Source organism: Sturnus vulgaris, chromosome W, assembly GCF_052056855.1.
Source record: "Sturnus vulgaris isolate bStuVul1 chromosome W, bStuVul1.hap1, whole genome shotgun sequence".
NCBI classification, from domain to species: Eukaryota; Metazoa; Chordata; class Aves; order Passeriformes; family Sturnidae; genus Sturnus; species Sturnus vulgaris.
In genome coordinates this window covers 46,323,499-46,341,828 of record NC_142282.1, presented here as the reverse complement: position 1 = coordinate 46,341,828, position 18,330 = coordinate 46,323,499, and the positions used below count along the sequence as shown (strand labels likewise).

Below are 18,330 nucleotides of genomic sequence, written 5' to 3'. Positions count from 1 at the left end.
AGGCAAAGGGGCTGTCAGGTGTGTCTGTGTCACTGACACTCCTGCACTGTCCCACTGGGCATCAGCAGATCTGCCTCCCATCTCCCTCACAAAGTGCCTCCTCACCCTCCTCTGCCTACAGACAGCAGCAGCAGCACCTTGCCTTGCAGCATCTCTGTTTGTCTGAGCTGCCCTTAAGGCCCTGCTGGCTGGGAGATGGCCCTGTGCAGTGCCCTGTGCTGGGACGGGTGTGCAGAGCAGAGCTGAGCCCCCAGGGCTGGGCTGGACTCTGGGAGCACTGGCAGGGACGAGCCTTGGATAAAGAGGAAACAGTGTCTAGTAGGCACAACTGCAGGTAGCAGAGAGCTACAGGAACCCTGGATATGCTCCCTGTCCAGCTGCACAGGGAAAGAGTGCGTTTATAGAAACTGACTTAAAAACTGGACCATTCAAAGAGTCAACTTTATCTTTCCAGACAGTTTTAAGTGTGATAACCCTGCAATGGAGGGAGGTGAAATGAGCAAGAGGCACCTGTGTGGGACCAGGATATCTGACTGCACTGGGGCACAAGGAGCCCTGTTCTCCCTCTGTGGTCTCCAGTGTTCAGGCTGAGAGTAATGCTGAAGATGAGGCAGTAACTCAGAAGCATAAAACTAAACACAAAAATTTTTAGTGAAGTTTCACCATAGGAAGAGAAATATTTTTGAGATGATTCCTAACATAATTGCACAGAATTGACCCAAGAAAATCTGTCCCAGCTTGTCAATATTGTTCTTTCAACAGCCCAGAATGGCCAGAGTGAAGAAATGTCGAAGAGCAACTCCAACAGCCAATTCCTCCTGCTGGCATTGGCAGACACGCGGCAGCTGCAGCTCCTGCACTTCTGCCTCTTCCTGGCCATCTCCCTGGCTGCCCTCCTGGCCAACGGCCTCATCACCAGCACCTTAGCCTGTGGCCCCCACCTGCACACCCCCATGTTCTTCTTCCTGCTCAACCTGGCCCTCAGCGACCTGGGCTCCATCTGCACCACTGTCCCTCAAGCCGTGCACAATTCCCTCTAGGACACCAGACACATGTCCTATGAAGCATGTGCTGCTCAGGTGTTTCTGCTTGTCTTCTTCCTTGGATCAGAGCTTGCCCTCCTGACCATCATGTGCTACGACCGCTACGTGTCCATCTGCAAACCCCTGCACTATGGGACCCTCCTGGGCAGCAGAGCTTGTGCCCATATGGCAGCAGCTGCCTGGGCCAGTGCCTTTCTCAATGCTCGGCTGCACACAGCCAATACATTTTCCCCGACTCTGTGCCATGGCAATGCCCTGGGGTTTTCTTCTGTGAAATCTCCCAGATCCTCAAGCTCTCCTGCTCCAAATCCTACCTCAGGGAACTTGGCATCATTGCTGTTAGTGCCTGTTTGTTATTTGGTTGTTTTATGTTCATTGTTTTCTCCTATGTGCAGATCTTCAGGGCTGTGCTGAGGTTCCCCTCTGAGCAGGCATGGCACAAAGCCTTTTCCACCTGCCTCCCTCACCTGGCTGTGGTCTCCCTGTTCCTAAGCACTGTGACATGTGCCTACCTGAAGCCCCTCTCCATCTCCTCCCCATCCCTGGATCTGGCACTGTCAGTTCTGTACTCAGTGGTGCCTCCAGCCCTTAACCCCCTCATCTACAGCCTGAGGAACCAGGAGCTCAAGGCTGCAGTGTGGAGACTGATGACAGGATGGTATGAGAAAGATTAAACTGCTTGCCAATTTCTGCAAATCACTTGTAATAAAAGTCACCTTTGATTCTTCTTGTTGGTTTGGTTTTTGGTTTGTTCTTTTGTTTCCTTTGTTTTAGCTTTTCAATATTGCCCACAAAGAAATGTCATTGTTTGTGCTGTATTTCCTTTTGATTTTCTCCATCTTTTCTGTGACCCAGAGACTGTGTCAATGAGGGGCTGTGCTCTTGGTAACTTAAAACAAAATAAAGGATCTCCCATTAAAGTTTTCTCCAGAGATGTCCCTTTTGTTCCCTTCTCTGGAGCTGCAGCAGCAATGTCTGTGTGCAGAGCTGGGGGAAGATCAGTGCCGGCACAGCAGCTGTGCTCAGTAGCAGCAGCACTTGTTATTGCCAGTGCTGATCCTGTGCCACTGCCCCGCTGCCCTCCTGGCCCTCGTGTTGCTGCAGGGCCTGAGTGCTCTTGGGGCGGGGCACAGCCCTGGGGGTGGCAGTGTCGGGGCAGCAGCAGGGACAGGCCATGGGCACTGCTGGGGCAGCGCTGACGTCTCAGGGCAGGGCCTGGGGGCTCCAGGCTCCTTGGCCAGGCTCTCTCCACAATACTTGGTCAGGCCAATGCTGAACAGAGAAAAGCCCCGGGAGCAGCCCCAGGCTGGCTGTGGGCAGGCTGGGGCAAACAGCATGGCTGGTGCTCTGCTAGGTGCCTGCAAGGGGCAGACCCTGGCAAGGAGCAGCAGAGCAGGGGCTGATCCATCCCCAGTGCGCTGGACACCCCAGGGCAGCGTCCCAGAGCGTCCTCATGCACCTGCCAACAACATCCCCCCTCTGCAGCCCTGGCCTCTTCCCGATCTCACACAGGAGCCGCATCCTTGCAGTCACACACACGGCAGCACTGGCTCAGGCACAGAACTCCAGGGCTGCTGTGGGCACCATGGCAGAGGGGCCGTTCCCACCCACAATGCTCCTGTCCTGGGCTGGGCCTGCACAGGGGCTGGGCCACCACGGCTGGGGCAGCAAGCTCTGAACTGAGGCCAGGGTGGCAAAACCACTCAGCAGAACCTTGTGGAGGAGGCTGTTTTGAGTGGCTCCACAGCTCAGGAATCCAACATGGAGTTTTAGACATCAGTAATAGGTTGACAATTAACTCGTATTTCCTTGAGATTCCATTGCACCACAATGGTCTCCTTGGTTCCATGAGGTTGCACCGTGAAGCAGTGGACACTTGATTCCATGAGTTTCCATTCCATCACAATGGTCTCTTGCATTCCATGAGGCTCTGCAGTGTCACTAGGGACTCTTTGTTCCACATGTTTCCATTGTGTCACAATGTTCTCCAGCACTTTAACTTTTTCATTTGTTCCACATGAAACAGGGGATATTTGTTTCCATGTGTTTCCATGGTGTTACAGTGACCTCCTGGATTGCATAAGGTCCCTCTTTGTAACAATTTGGACTGGTTCTATGAGATTTTATTGCATCACAATGGTTTCTTTTCTTCCATGAGTGCTCGCTGTATTTACAATTGATGCTTGGTTCCCCAAGATTCCATGGCATCACTGTGCTCTCCTGTGATTCATGAGGCTGTGCTGTGTCTCAATGGACACTGGATTCCCCAAGAGCTGGCAATGTGCCAGTGGCACCTGTTGCTTACTTGGCCCCACTTTGTCAAAATAAAGCCTTGGTTCCATGAGATTCCACTGCGACACAGTGTTCTCCTTAGTTTCCTGAGAACCAGATGTGTTGAAAATTGACCCTTGGCTCCTTGAGACTCAATTGCATCACAGTGGTGTCCTTGGTTTCATAAAGCCCAGGTTTGTTACAACGGTTTCAGGATATTCCATTGCAACACAATGGTCTCCACCACTCTATAAGGCTGCACCGTGTAACAGTGGACACTTGATTCCATGAGATTCCATTGGGTAACAATGTTCTCCTGTGTTCCATTAGGCCTGGCACTGTCACAGTGGGCACTTGCTTGCATGAGCCTTGGAAATGTCACCTGGGCACCTGGGTTCCATCAGGCCCTACTCTCTTGAAAATTTACCTTTTGTTCCAGGACATTCCATTGCCTCACAATGGTCTCCTAGGTCCCATGAGGCCCCTCTGTGTCACAATGCAGCCTTGGTTTCTTGAGATTCCCTTGTGTCACAATGGTCTCCTGTGTTCCATTAGGCACAGCTGTGTCACAATGGACACTTGGTTCTATGAGCAGTGGCAGTGTCCCAGTGGCACCTCTGTTCCATGACACCCTGCTGTGTTACACCTAACAGTTTGTTCCATGCGATTCCATGGAGTCACAATGGTCATTGGGTTCCATGAGGACCCACAGTTCTGACAATTGACACTTGGCTCCATCAAGATTCCATTGCCCCACAATGTTCTCCTGGGTTCCAAGAGGCCCTGCTGTGTCACAATGGACATTTGCTTCCATAAGATCCCATTGTGTCACGGTGCTCTCCTGGGTGCCCTGAGGCCCTGCTGTGCAATAATGGAGCCTTGTTCCCACTAGGCCTGGCAATGTCCCAGAGGAACCTGTGTGCCATGAGGCCCCACTTGGTCAAAGTAGAGCTTTGGGCTGATGTGGATGAGGGTCTGTAGTGATGCAGAGTCCCCAGGCAGGTACAAAGGAGACCCACTTTATTGCAAAAAACAGGCCTTTTTAAGCAGTTAGCCCATTACCAGTTGCATCATTTTAAAACATAACAAACATAATTCAACCAACCACCACACACCATGGTGTGAACACACGATGGTTATGTAACATATATTTCTACCCCTAATTCAGCTGAGTCTCTTTCTCACATAGCTTTTCTACTTAGCTGAAATAACAGGCCTGAGCCATGGTTTTGCAAGGCCTTAGTTTGGAAAGTTTTATTTATTGGTAATAGGTTGACGACTGACCCTTGTTTCCTTGAGATTCCATTGCACCAAAATGATCTCCTAAGTTCCATGAGGTCGCACCATGAAACAGTAGACACTTGATTCCATGAGTTTCCATTCCATCACAATGGTCTCTTGGATTCCATGAAGCCCTGCAGTGTCACTAGGGACTCTTTGTTCCACATTTTTACCATTGTGTTACAATGGTCTCCAGTACTCTATGACATTGCAACATGAAACACTGGACATTTGCTTCCATGTGTTTCCATGGTCTTACAATGGTCTCCCAGGTTCCATGAGGTCCCTGTTTGTAACAGTTCAGACTTGGTTCCATGAGATTCTATTGTGTCACAATGGTCTCCTGGCTTCTATGAGTCCCTGTTGTAATTAGAATCGATACTTGGTTCCCCAAGATTTCATGGCGTCACTGTGTTCTCCCATGATTCATGAGGTTGTGCTGTGTCACAATGGACACTTGCTTCCTCCAAGGCTGGAGATGTCCCAGTGGCACCAGGTTTCCATTAGGCCACGCTTTGTCACAATGGGGCCTTGGTTCCATGAGAATCCATTGTGTCACAATGTTCTCCTTAGTTTTATGGGAGCCTGATGTGTTCACAATTGATCCTTGGTTCCTTGAGATTCCATTGCATCACAGTGGTCTCCTTGGTTCCATCAGGCCCAGGTTTGTCCCAAAAGAGCCTTGGTTCCATGTGTTTCCATCACAAAGGTCTCTTGGATTCCATGAGGCCCTGGAGGGTCACAGTGGAGCCTTTGTGCCCTGAGTTTCCATTGCGGCATAATGGTCTCCAGCATTCCATGTAAAACAGTGGGCACTTGGTTCCATGAGTTTCCATTCCATCAGGATGATCTCTTGCATTCCATGAGGCCTTGCAATGTCACTAGGGAGCCTTTGTTCCATGTGTTCCCATTGTGACACAATGGTCTACAGCACTCTGTGAGGCTGCGCCATGAAACTGTGGACACTTGGTTCCATGAGATTCCATGTTGTCACTGTCAGGAGAATCCACAAACACCAGAGGTTTATGTCCAAAAAGGAGACAGAGGAGTCCTTCAACTTTATTTGAATAAAGGGAGAGAGTTCACCAGGACACAATCCCCTGGGGTTTTCTCTCTCCAGGTTTCAGAGGGTGCAGACTCCTTTTATCCTGAACTCCCAGCTGCACATTGCCCTCTTCCTTTCCCCACTGGTCGAGGCACTAGGAAGGCACAGCCTTCCTGAACATCCTGCCCCATATCCCCCCTTGAACCTGGCATTTTCCCCGAAGTTCAGGAGTTCAGCCTTGTGCAGACCCTTATCTGTGTCAGGAGCCAAGCTGGCTGGGCCCGGTAACAAACCTGCTGCCTAAAGTCAGTAGAAATGTTACGACCCATTTCAAACACCTTAACACCCATCCCTTCACCCACCAAATGATTTGTAAAGACATGAGCACACATCTTTCCTCTCACATTGATGTTTCCTGTGCTGGTAACAGTCTTTTAAACCCAGCCTTCAGCCTGAGCTCTCTGCTGTTGTAGTTCCATGCACAGAGGTAGTTGTCTCTCACCCCTTCCATGGGCAGGCCGGTGTTCAGCCATCTCCAGGACAGCAGGGCCCCACCCCATGTCACTGTGCCCTGGGAAGACAAAAACCATAGCTCCAAATGTCCCCTCCTCCTTCTTCCCAGGCATTTGGGCCTGCCAGTGGAGTTTGCTGCTGGTTGCCACAGGAAAAAGGAGACCCCTGTGACACTGTGGGGCCCCATGGAACCAAGAGTCCATTGTGACATAGCCGGGCCATGTGAAGCCAAGGAACCATTGTGACACTGGGGAAACTCATGGGACCAAGGGTCCACTGTGACATTGTGGGGCCTCATGGAACCTGTGAGCCATTGTGACACTGCACGGCCTTGTGGAACCAAGGAGACCATGGTGACACTGAGGAACCTCATGGAACCAAGGATCAGTTTTGACACTTTGGAACTACAGAGATCATTGTTAAGGATATGGAAACCCAAGGAACCAAAAGTCCATGTGACAGTATGGAGCCTCACAGAACCAAGACTGCACAGTGGCACAGCAAAGACTCATAGAACCGAAGAGTCCAAAGGTCTCAAACATTCCTTGCATATCTATGCCTTGGGGAAGGGGAACCTCAAAGGTGGAAGCTTGGGCTGGCACACACTAATCAAAGGTGTCTGTTTTCAATGAGGAAATTCAGGAGTTTTAGATTGATAAAAAATAAAGGAAAACCATCTCTTTTCCAAAGTGTAGGCAGTTGTCCAAGCATAGTAGGTCACAGGTGAGTGAGGATAGACAGGATGGGGCTGGGCATTGTGGAGAAACGTTGTCCACACTGGGTCAGACCTCAAGGCACAGCTTCTCTGAGCAGGCCAGACCTACTGAGGAGAGACCCTGCATCAATATCAATCACAGAATGCTGCAATCACCTCTCCTCTAAAGACAACAGCAATGAAATACACCCTTCAAAATAGGAATGTGTATTTCTTAGCAGCTCTTGGAAATATTTCTCCATAACTGGATTTGAAAATATTCATAATCAATGGCACCAGACCAGAGGGAAATCAAGGGAGAGCCATGGTTTGTCAGGACTTGCTTGATCCCAATGAGCCCCGTGGTGAATTTGGTGCTGAGCCCTTGAACCTCAGGGCCTGAGAGGAGATTACACAAACCTTTCCAGGAGATCAAGTCAGAAGAAAAACCCAAAGTGTCTAGAGGCATTAATGGGTCCCACTTAGGTCCATCCCCAACACAGGCTCCTCGTGGACTCCTTGGAGAAGAGAATGGGAGGCCATGATTGCCCCAAAACCTCTCATAGACTCAGAGAAGAAAGGAAAAGGAAAGTAAATTAAGAAACTGAAGTATCTTGAAGCACTTTTGAGCTCCACTTAGTCTTGTTACTGACAAACCCTCTCAAGGGACTAATTACAGCAGATAATTGGAGACCATGATTCCACAATGCTCTCAGAGAACTCCAAGGCAAAAGCAAAACCCAAACTGCTCTGAAAAACCTGCCGTCCCTGGGAGCATGAAGGAGCCCACCAGGGCCATTCCTGACCAAGGCTCCCCAGGGACTCGTCCCAGCAGATCCCTGAGGCCACTGGGATGTGGGGGGATGCTGAGGGCAGGACAAGGGGTGACAGTGCCCAGCCTTGCTGGGGCTGTGCCAGGAGGCCCCAGTGGCTCAGGACAAGGTGTCTCCTCCCAGCCCTTGGTAGCACAGACCCTGCTGTGCCCCAGGGCACCAAGACTTGGCTTCTCTTTGTCCCCACCTGTCATCACTACCTCCAATTTCCTGCTCTAACTGGAACCTGGGGACACTTTATCAGTCTTGTCCCTCAGTGGGACCCATTAAATCTTCAAGAAACTTTGGAGTTTGGTTCTGACTATCATTTCTTGAGAAGTTTCTTCAGCTCTCTCTCAGGGACTGAGGGCCTCAGCACAAACCCCGACAGGCTCATTAAAGTCCTTGTGCTGTGTCTGTGCTGCTGAGCTGGGCTGGGCTCCTGGCACAGAGGGAGATCCTGGCAACCCCACCAAGCTGAGCTGGGATATTTCAAGTCCTCTCCAAACTGGACTATTCCATGATTCGTTTTCTTACAGATCCCCATGCCAAGACACAGGAAATGTCCAACAGCAGCTCCATCAGCCAATTCCTCCTGCTGGCATTGGCAGACACGCGGCAGCTGCAGCTCCTGCACTTCTGCCTCTTCCTGGCCATCTCCCTGGCTGCCCTCCTGGCCAACGGCCTCATCATCAGCGCTGTAGCCTGTGGCCACCACCTGCACACCCCCATGTTCTTCTTCCTGCTCAACCTGGCCCTCAGCGACCTGGGCTCCATCTGCACCACTGTCCCCAATGGCATGCACAATTCCCTCTGGGGCACCAGCAACATCTCCTATGAAGGATGTGCTGCTCAACTCTGTTTCTTTGTGTTCTTCATCTTAGCAGAGTATTTCCTCCTGACCATCACGTGCTACTACCGCTACATGTCCATCTGCAAACCCCTGCACTACGGGACCCTCCTGGGCAGCAGAGCTTGTGCCCACATGGCAGCAGCTGCCTGGGCCAGTGCCTTTCTCAATGCTCTGTTGCACACAGGCAGTACATTTACCCTGCCCCTATGCCAGGGCAATGCCCTGGGCCAGTTCTTCTGTGAAATCCCACACATCCTCAAGCTCTCCTGCTCACACTCCAACCTCAGGGAACTTGGGCTCATTGCTGTTAGTGGCTGTTTAGGACTTGGATGTTTTGTGTTCATGGTTTTCTCCTATGTGCAGATCTTCAGGGCTGTGCTGAGGATCCCCTCTGAGCAGGGACAGCACAAAGCCTTTTCCACCTGCCTCCCTCAACTGGCTGTAGTCTCCCTGTTTGTCAGCATGGGGACATTTGATTACCTGAAGCCTCCCTCTATCACCTCCCCATCCCTGGATCTGGCCCTGTCAGTTCTGTACTCAGTGGTGCCTCCAGCCCTGAACCTCCTCATCTACAGCATGAGGAACCAGAAGCTCAAGGATGGCCTGAGGAAAATAATCATGAATGCTCTTCAGAAACAATAAACTCTCATTCTCCTGTATAGCTCTTAAGATGTTACTAATTAATGCCCACACTGTGTCCTGTGTTTTTTCTGCTGGCACAGGTATTATATTTTTGAGAATTTGTTCACAGGATTGTCTTTGTCTGTGCCATTTTTAATTCAGTATTTGCTTTTCTATTGTGAGCCATAGACTGTATAACCCAGGAGTTGTACTACATATGTGCTTCCACAAAATAAAGAGCTCTCTATTGCCCTGTTCCCCTGACATTTTTCCTCTCTGACTTCTCTGGAGCTGCAGGGTTGGTGCTTCTGGGCAGAGCTGAGTGGAAAAGGGAACCCCAGTGCTCCTCACTGCCAGGCAGCCTCAGGGCTTCTGCTCCATAACCTCCCCTTCCTTCACTTCCACACTTTAGAGCCCCTGTGCTGGTTTAAGGCCTCAGGGCTCTCTCAGCTCAGTCCCTGTCCTGCTGTGTGACTGTCCAAGGACGGCAGGCAGGGACAGGCCATGGGCACTGCTGGGACAGAGCTGGGCTCTGCAACAGCATTTCCATCATGCAAGGGCATCTCCCCAGTGCAGGGCCTGAAAGCTTCAATCTCCTTCACAGTTGGCTCTCAAGGATGCTCCCAACACAGCGCCCTGGAGAGGAGAACAGCAGTGACCAGCACAAGTGTGGCAGTGTTCAGGGTGGGGCTGTCCCAGCAGTGCCCTTGCAAAGCCAGTGCCACTCCCAGCAGCGGCCTCCCAACCCAGGGCACAGAGGTTGTTCTTCTCTCTGTGGAGGGACATCAAGTGACAGGGTCAGGAGTCTGTGTTTGCAGTGCAGGGACATTCCACAGCCCTGAACATCCTGTGTGTGTAAGGGGACATAAACACCTGCAGCTGTTCCTGGAGTTTCCAGAGAGTAACATCCCCTGGGAACCCCTGGATGCAGGGCTGGGATGAGTTTCTGTGCCCAGAGCTCCCTGTGTCCATCCCTCTGGCCGTGGGGCACCTCGGGCATGGGCAGGGCAGGGTGACACCCGCAGGGCTGAGGTCCCTGCCAGGCTCTGGCAGTGGCAGCAGAGCCCAGGGAGCCCCTGCCCATGCTGCAATGAACTGTGTGTGTGTGTGCCAGGGAAGGACTCGTGTGCCTGGGCACCCCTGGGGCTGTGAGAAGGGCATGAGCCCAGCTCATGGCTGGGCACCTGACAGAGCCCTGACATTGCTGGGTGTGCCCATAAGAGCAGAGCTGGGCAAGGTGACTGTGGGTAAACCCTTCTGGGCATCAAGTGACAGCCAAGTGTCTCTGTCACTGTCCCTCCTTACTCAGAAAACAGGAGAAAATAAGGTGAAAATATTGTGGGTCACCTTAAAAAGAGATTTATGTTAGGAGGACTAAAAAACAAAGGCCGAATGCAGAAAGAAGGAAGATCATGGAGAGACAAGAACTCAGCACATGTAGTGGTTGCTTTGGAAGACAAATGTATTAATACAGAAAATGCAGAGACCCTCTTGTCCCCCTCATTTCCCTGCTGATCAGGACATCCCATGGAATGGAAGATCCCTTGGGTCAGTCCAGCCCACCTATCCCATCCCATCCCATCCCATCCCATCCCATCCCATCCCATCCCTGTGTCCCCAGGAACACTTGCCCATCCCCAGGACATTGGTTGGGGGGTTGCAGAGATGCCTCATGTGGAGCCAGCCCTGCTCAGGAGCAGCCAAAGCCTCGGGCTGGGACCAAACCCGCTCCAGCCACGAGAGCCAAGCACAGCAGGACAGGGGCTGCTCTGGGCAAAGGGAACTCCATCCCAGCGACACCCAGGCCAAGGGGGCTCAGGGGACTCTTCCCACCTCTGTTATTCCACCATTCAATGAATCTTTTCCTTGGAGAGCTCTTTGAAGGCAGAATTGGCAGAGAGGCAGAAGCAGAGCTATCAAATGCACCAGTACAAACACAGCAGCTCCAGTGAGGAATGAACCCTCCCAGGGCAGTGCTGTGGCAAGAGAAGCAGCCAGGAGGAGGATGAGCTGAGTGCATGTGTGTGTGTCCCAAGGCACAGAGGGTGAGGGTGGGCAGAGGTCAGGGCAGGGCTGGCAAAGGTGTTTGAAATGGGTTCGTTACCGGGCCCAGCCAGCTTGGCTCCTGACACAGACAAGGGTCTGCACAAGGCTGAACTCCTGAACTTCGGGGGAAATGCGAGGTTCAAGGGGGAATATGGGGCAGGATGTTCAGGAAGGCTGTACCTTCCTAGTGCCTCAGTCAGTGGGGAAAGGAAGAGGGCAATGTGCAGCTGGGAGTTCAGGATAAAAGGAGGCTGCGCCCTCTGAAACCGAGAGAGATAAATGTATGTCCTGGTGAACTCTCTTGCTTTATACAAATAAAGTTGAAGAACTGCTCTGTCTCCTTTTTGGACATAAACCTCTGGCATTTATGGATTTTCCTGACAGTGATAACATGGAATCCCATGGAACCAAGTGTCCGCAGTTTCACAGCACAGCCTTATACCCTCAATTGTCACAATGGACACTTGCTTGCATGAGCCTTGGAAATGTCCCACTGGCACCTGGGTTCCATCAGGCCCCGCTCTCTTGAAAATTTACCTGTTGTTCCAGGACATTCCATTGTCTCACAATGGTCTCCTTGGTTCCATGAGGCCCCTCTGTGTCACAATGCAGCCTTGGTTTCTTGAGATTCCCTTGTGTCACAATGGTCTCCTGTGTTCCATTAGGTCCAGTTGTGTCACAATGGACACTTGGTTCCATAAGCAGTGGCCATGTCCCAGTGGCACCAGTGTTCCATGACACCCTGCTGTGTTACACCTGACAGTTTGCTCCATGAGATTCCATGGAGTCACAATGGTCATTGGGTTCCATGAGGACCCGCAGTTCTGACAATTGACACTTGGCTCCATCAAGATTCCATTGCCCCACAATGTTCTCCTGGGTTCCAAGAGGCCCTGCTGTATCTCATGGCTCCTTGCTTCCATGAGCCATGGCATGGTCCCACTTGCCCCTTGGTTCCATAAGGCCGTGCTGTGTTCACAATTGACACTTGCTTCCATGAGATTCCATTGTGTCACCATGGTCCCCATGTTTCCATGTGGCTGTGCTGTGTCACAATGGACACTGGATTCCACAAGAGCTGGCAGTGTCCCAGTGGCAGCTGTTTTTCATGAGGCTCCACTTTGTCAAAGTAGAGCCTTGGATCCATGTGATTCCAGGTTATCCCAATGTTCTGCTGAGTTCCATGAGGCTGTGCTGTGTCACCGTGGACACTGAGTTCCACTTGCCCTGGCAATATCCAAGTGGCACCTGGCTTCCATGAGGCCCCACTGTGTTTGCAGCTGACACTTGGTTTCCCCACACTGCCTTGTGTCACAGTGGTCTCCTGGGTGCCAAAAGGCCCTGCTGTGTCACAATGGACACTTGCTTCCATGAGATCCCATTGTGTCACAGTGCTCTCCTGGGTGCCCTGAGGCCCTGCTGTGCAATAATGGAGCCTTGTTCCCACTAGGCCTGGCAATGTCCCAGAGGCACCTGTGTGCCACGAGGCCCCACTTGGTCAAAGTAGAGCCTTGGGCTAAGGTAGGTGAGGGTCTGTCGTGACACAGAGTCCCCAGGCAGGTTCAGAGGAGGGACATTTTATTGCAAAAACCCAGGACTTTTAAAGCAGTTAAACCATTATCAGTTACACTGTTTTAATGCATAACAAACATACTGGCTTACCTTCAAGGGAGACCTTTCTATCTGAAACCAAATCTCCCTCAATTGTCATCTCACCTTTAGCTGCTTCTCTTGCCTCTCCGACCACCAGCTCTTTTCCTTCCTCCAATTCTGAGCGCAGCTTCTAGTGTGTCTTAATGTGCATAATCAGGTAGCTGAACTGCTTCCAGTAGCCACAATATTTCCTGTGCATGTTTGATGTTTTTCCCGTGTGAATGCAACAGTCCCCTTTCTTTACAGATGGTTCCAAGTGTGTGTACAACCCCAAATGCATATCTTGAGTCTCTATAAATATTTATTTTCTTTCCTTTCATGATCTTGAAGGTGCGGGTTAGAGCGATTATCTCAACTTTTTGTGCAGAGGTATATATTGGCAAGGGTCCAGATTCTGTTACCTCTTTGCAGGTGGTAACTGCATACCCACCATGTCTCTTTCCACTGACAACGTAGCTGCTCCCATCAGTGAACTAGGTTTCTGTGTCATGCAAAGGGGTGTCCTTCAGGGCTGGCCAGCTGGAGTAGGAGGCTTCTATAGTCTCCAGGCAGTCATGGTGTAAAAAAAGCACTTTTCTTGATTTCCACTAAGAAAAGAAGCTGTGTTGATAATGTTAGTCACAATTATCTCTACATTGTCTTGTTCTACCATGATGGCTTGGTATTTCAGGAACCTTTGTGGGGAGAGCCAGTGCCCACCCTTTACTTCCAGGACTGCAGACACTGTGTGAGACACCAATACAGTCATTTTCTGGCCCAGGGTGAATTTGTGTGCCTCTTGAATATTCAGCACCACTTCCGGAAGGGCTCTGAGGCATCTCGGCCATCCTTTGGCTGTTGTGTCTAGTTGTTTGGAGAAGCAAGCAACTGCTCTCTGGTATGGACCCAGGTCCTGGGCCAGTATTCCCAGGGCAATTCCCTGCTTCTCAGGGGAAAACAGAAAGAATGGTTTACTCACATCCGGGAGTCTGAGAGCCAGAGCTGACATTAGAGCTTTCTTCAGATGGTGAAAGGCCCGAGTGGCCTCTTTTGTCCCCTGGAGTTCTCTGTTCACATTTGCAATGAGCACATAAAGGGTTTTCACAAGTACACCATAATTATAAATCCATAATTGGCACCACCCTGTCATTCCTAAGAATGTTTGCAGTTCCTTCACTGTTTGAGGTTTTGGAGTTTTGCAGATTGCTTCTTTGTGATCTTGCCCTACAGTCCAATGTCCCACACTAATTTCATAACCCAGATAAATTACCTTTTGCTTCACTACCTGGGCCTTTTTCTTTGATATCCTGTATCCCTCAAGTCCTAGAAAGTTTAGGAGGCTTACTGTCCAGGCTGCACATGCCTCTTTCATCTGGGTGGCTATGAGGAGATAATTCCATGTAATACAGTAGCTTTCCTTCTTCTGGGGGAGCCTCCCAGGATTCCAGATCTTTGCATGTTGTTCTCCAAACCGAGTAGGAGAGTTTTTAAATCTCTGAGGCAAGACCGTCCATGTGAGCTGAGATTTGTGCCCACTTTTAGGGTATTCCCATTCAAATGCAAAAATTTTCTGGCTGTCTTCATGGAGAGGGAGGCAAAACAAGGCATCTTTCAAGTCTAAAATGGTAAACCAAGTTAGCTCTGGTGTTAGGCATGTTAGCAAAGTGTATGGATTTGTTACCACGGGATACAGATCTTCAGTTATTTTGTTAACAGCTCTTAGACCCTGGACTATCCGATATGACCCATCAGGTTTTTGGACCAGTATCATGGGAGTGTTAAACACAGATGGACACTCTTTTAATAACCCTGTTTACAAAAAGCTTTCAACTATTGGAATAATTCCTTGTTTTCCTTTTTCAAAGGGTACTGTTTAATTCTAACTGGTTGTTTTCCTTTCTTCAGTTTAATTACTATAGGAGATGCATTTTTTGCCCTTCCTGCTACATTAGAAGCCCACACTCCAGGAAATACTTGATTCATTATTTCTTCACTAACTTCTCCCTCCATTTGAACAGCTATTAACATTAAATTTAATGCCTCTATGTGCTATTCATCATTTACTTCCAGAATAAATTCCCCATTTTTGAATTTAATGATTATTTGTAATTGTTGCAACAAGTTCCTCCTCAAAAGATGTCTCGGGGATCTGGGCAGGTATAGAAATTTATGAATACCCCAATGCTTTCCAAGTCTATACTTTTGTTTGTAAAAATATGCTTTTTCAGGTTGGTCAGTTGCTCCTATTACTGTAACATAATCCTTCCCCACAGGTGACAAAGTTTTATTCAGAGCTGAATATATTGCCCCTGTGTCAGCCAGAAATTTCACCTCTTTCCCTTTTCCCCCCAGCTTCAATTTTATAACCAGTGGATCTCCTGGGTTGTGATCTACCAGTCCTCCTCAGTCTTCTGTCACATGTGCAATCACTTTTCCCTTTTCCTGAGGGCCATCACGTCTTCGTTCTGGGCATTGATTTTTCCAGTGACCATATTTCTTACAGATCACACACTGGTCTCTGCCCAGCTGGGATGGGCTTTGTCTAGGTGGTCCCTGTCCATGTCTTCCTCTCTCCCTCTCACAACAGCTACAAACTTCCTCATTCCTTGTTTATATCCATCTTCCTGGTTACTAAAGATGCTCCACACCTCATCCACCAGAGTCTCTAAATTCCTCCCTTCCTCCCCCTGTATCTTTTGAAGTTTATGCCTTATGTCACCTGTAGGTTGCCCCAGGAATAAACTGACTGTCTGCTGTGTCCCTATGTCAGACCCAGGCTCCAGTGATGTGTGGCAGCGCATTGCATCCCTTCATCGATCGAGGAATTCGGATGGTGGCTCAGAGCGCCCCTGCTTGATTCCATATAAAGCTGACCAATTTATAGTTTTGGGAATTGCCTTTTCCATCCCCTTTACGATCCACTTCTGATAGCTTTCCAACTTTTTTAATTCTGCTGATTTGTTTGGGTCCCACTGTGGATTTCAGAGTGGGAAATAATCTTTCACATCCAATTGTTGGATTTCATAATAATCTTCTGCCAAATCCCCTGCCATTTTTATAATTAATTGTTTCTTTGTCTCAGTCAGTGCATCCAATAATAATTGCATATCGTTCCAATCTGGATTATGCTGTTTTATTAAAAATTGCAGACATTTAGCTGTGTTAACTGGATCACTGTGATAATTTTTAGCAACCTTTTCCTGTGCCTCCAAGTCAATTGAGGCCAAGGGAGATTTAACCAATACCATTTCTCCCTCTGGTCCCCCTGCCTCTCACAGAGATGCTGTAATATGTGTGTCTGTTGGTTGAGTTGTGATTGTTTTCTTTAAAGAGCTGAGCAGCTAATAGTTGCTATAAAGTTGTTTATTGCAAAGGCACCTCAGTCTCAAAAGGCAAAGAGTCACAAGTGTTCAAGTGTAACGGCTTTTTCCTCGGCCTAATACAGAGTCTTTCACCCTCCTCCGGTCTAGCTCAGGTGTTGGGATGATATTCCTCTGGGCCTTAGCCACAAAGACGTAGATAAGATATCAAAAGAGGCTCTTTCCCCTGATAAAGTTACAGGTTTATTTCTCGTGGGTAGTGAGTGAAAAGGGAAGGGAAAAGAGCGGGGGAAGGGAGAGAAAAGAGGGGGAAGAACAGGGTAAAAGCGTGGGGGGGGAAAAGAGAACGGGGGAAGAGAAAAAAGGGGGGAAAAAGAAAGAGCGGGATAAGAGATCTGGGGAAAAAAGAGATGCGGGAAAAGAGTGGGGGAAAAAAATGCGGGAAAGAGAGCGAGGTCAGCGGGTCCTGACCTTTTCTAGGGTCTGGAAAGGGGGGGCGGGGAGAAATTGGATCCCAGCCAGCTCTGTGTGGCCAGGAGGGGAGAGGGACCAAGATACAGGGCACAGTAGGGGTCACGGGATGTACCATTTACAATGTATCTAGGGAACGCAACATCTCCCCGTTTTTTGTTTAACAAAGTTGAAAGAAGGATATCGGTATCATTCAAATTACGATTTTGCCCACCACTTGTAGCTGGTGGGAGGGTTAGATTGTTTCAAGTCTTTCATTTCTATGTGATTGACTACTGAGGTAGAGGGAATGAGACTATGAATAGCCTTGAAAACCAAGTGACGTAGGATCCCGAATGCCATTATTACAAGGAAAAGAGTAACAAAAATTAACACAATTGTTTTGACTATAGATGTCCACCACCCTGTGAGTCCCCAGCCTTTGAACAGTCCATTGAACCAATTTTCAGATTCTTGCTTTACTTGTCCGATTAAGTTGTTCATGTTTCGGAGGGCAGCATGGATGTTAGGAGCTCTCGAGGTCAGGTCCATACAGTAAAGTCCTTCAAATTCCTGGCACTCATGTCCGTGTAGTAGCAAGAGAAAATCTATTTTCTTGTTGGAGCGTCTGTGATAGGGTCACCCAGACGTTCTGACGTGGCTGAGGGACGATCCATGCAGCTGCTAGACTGTTCAGTGTTAGCAGGAAGACAGTTTGGATGGGGTTCATCACTGGACTGAGAGAAGAGAAGGTTTTCTCTAGAAGGAAAAACAAACATTATAAAACCTATTAAAAGTCTCTATTTGCCGGAATGCCACCTTCTATGAGGATTTCTTTTCCCTTTTTTCTGCGGCGTCTTCTTTTTGAAGCCACTGCTACTTGTTCCTCGTTCTCCTCAGTTGGAGCAGGATGTTTGGGAACGAACGGTTTCACCCACTTTTGGGGAATCCACCGAGGGCCTGAGGGAGTGGATACACACGCATAGCCACGCCCCCAGGTAACAAGCTCATAGGGACCTTTGATTTCCCAGGTTTCTGGGTCCCTAATCAAAACTGGAGGATGCTGGGATAACTTGAATTGTTTGCTACTGTTAAAGTGACGTACCACAGGTGGACTCATGTTTTCAAATGAACAATTTAGGAAATTGATAGTAAACATGGCTTTGCAGAGCTTCTGCTGTGGAGACATCCACACAGTTGAACTGCTCTGTTTAGCCAAAACCTGTTTGAGTGTCTGATTGGCTCGCTCCACTATACCTTGGCCTGTGGGGGAGTGGGAGGTGCCAGTTTTATGTTCCACTCCCCACTGCTGGACGAATTCCAGGAACTCCTTGGACTTATACGCTGCGCCCTGATCAGTTTTGATTTCCCTAGGGATCCCCAACACTGAAAAGGCTTGCACTAGGTGTTGTTTGGCATGCATAGCCCTTTCTCCTGCATGGGCAGAGGCATAGACTGCACCTGAATATGTGTCAATGCTAACATGCACATATTTGAGGCGACCAAAACTAGGAATGTGTGTGATGTCTGTTTGCCATACCTCACAACTGCCAAGACCTTGGGGGTTAACCCCCATGCCCATTGAGGGCATGGTGTGCATCTGACAGTTGGGACAGGTGGCCACAATGGCTCGAGCCTGACTCCGTGTTAGCTGGAACTGACGCATTAGACCTGGTGTATTCTGGTGATACTGCTGGTGGCTCAGCTTTGCCTGTTGGAAGATGTCAGGAAGGCGTGCTGGTTCTGCTG

The 18,330-nt window shown here is 49.4% G+C and overlaps 1 protein-coding gene across 1 annotated transcript; it reads left to right on the top strand.

The window, feature by feature from the left end:
- Positions 1–8,221: 8,221 nt before the first annotated feature.
- Positions 8,222–9,154, top strand: LOC148220249 (olfactory receptor 14J1-like). The gene has a single exon (XM_088155803.1). It carries the CDS (start codon positions 8,222–8,224, stop codon positions 9,152–9,154), a length of 933 nt encoding a protein of 310 aa, XP_088011929.1.
- Positions 9,155–18,330: the final 9,176 nt, after the last annotated feature.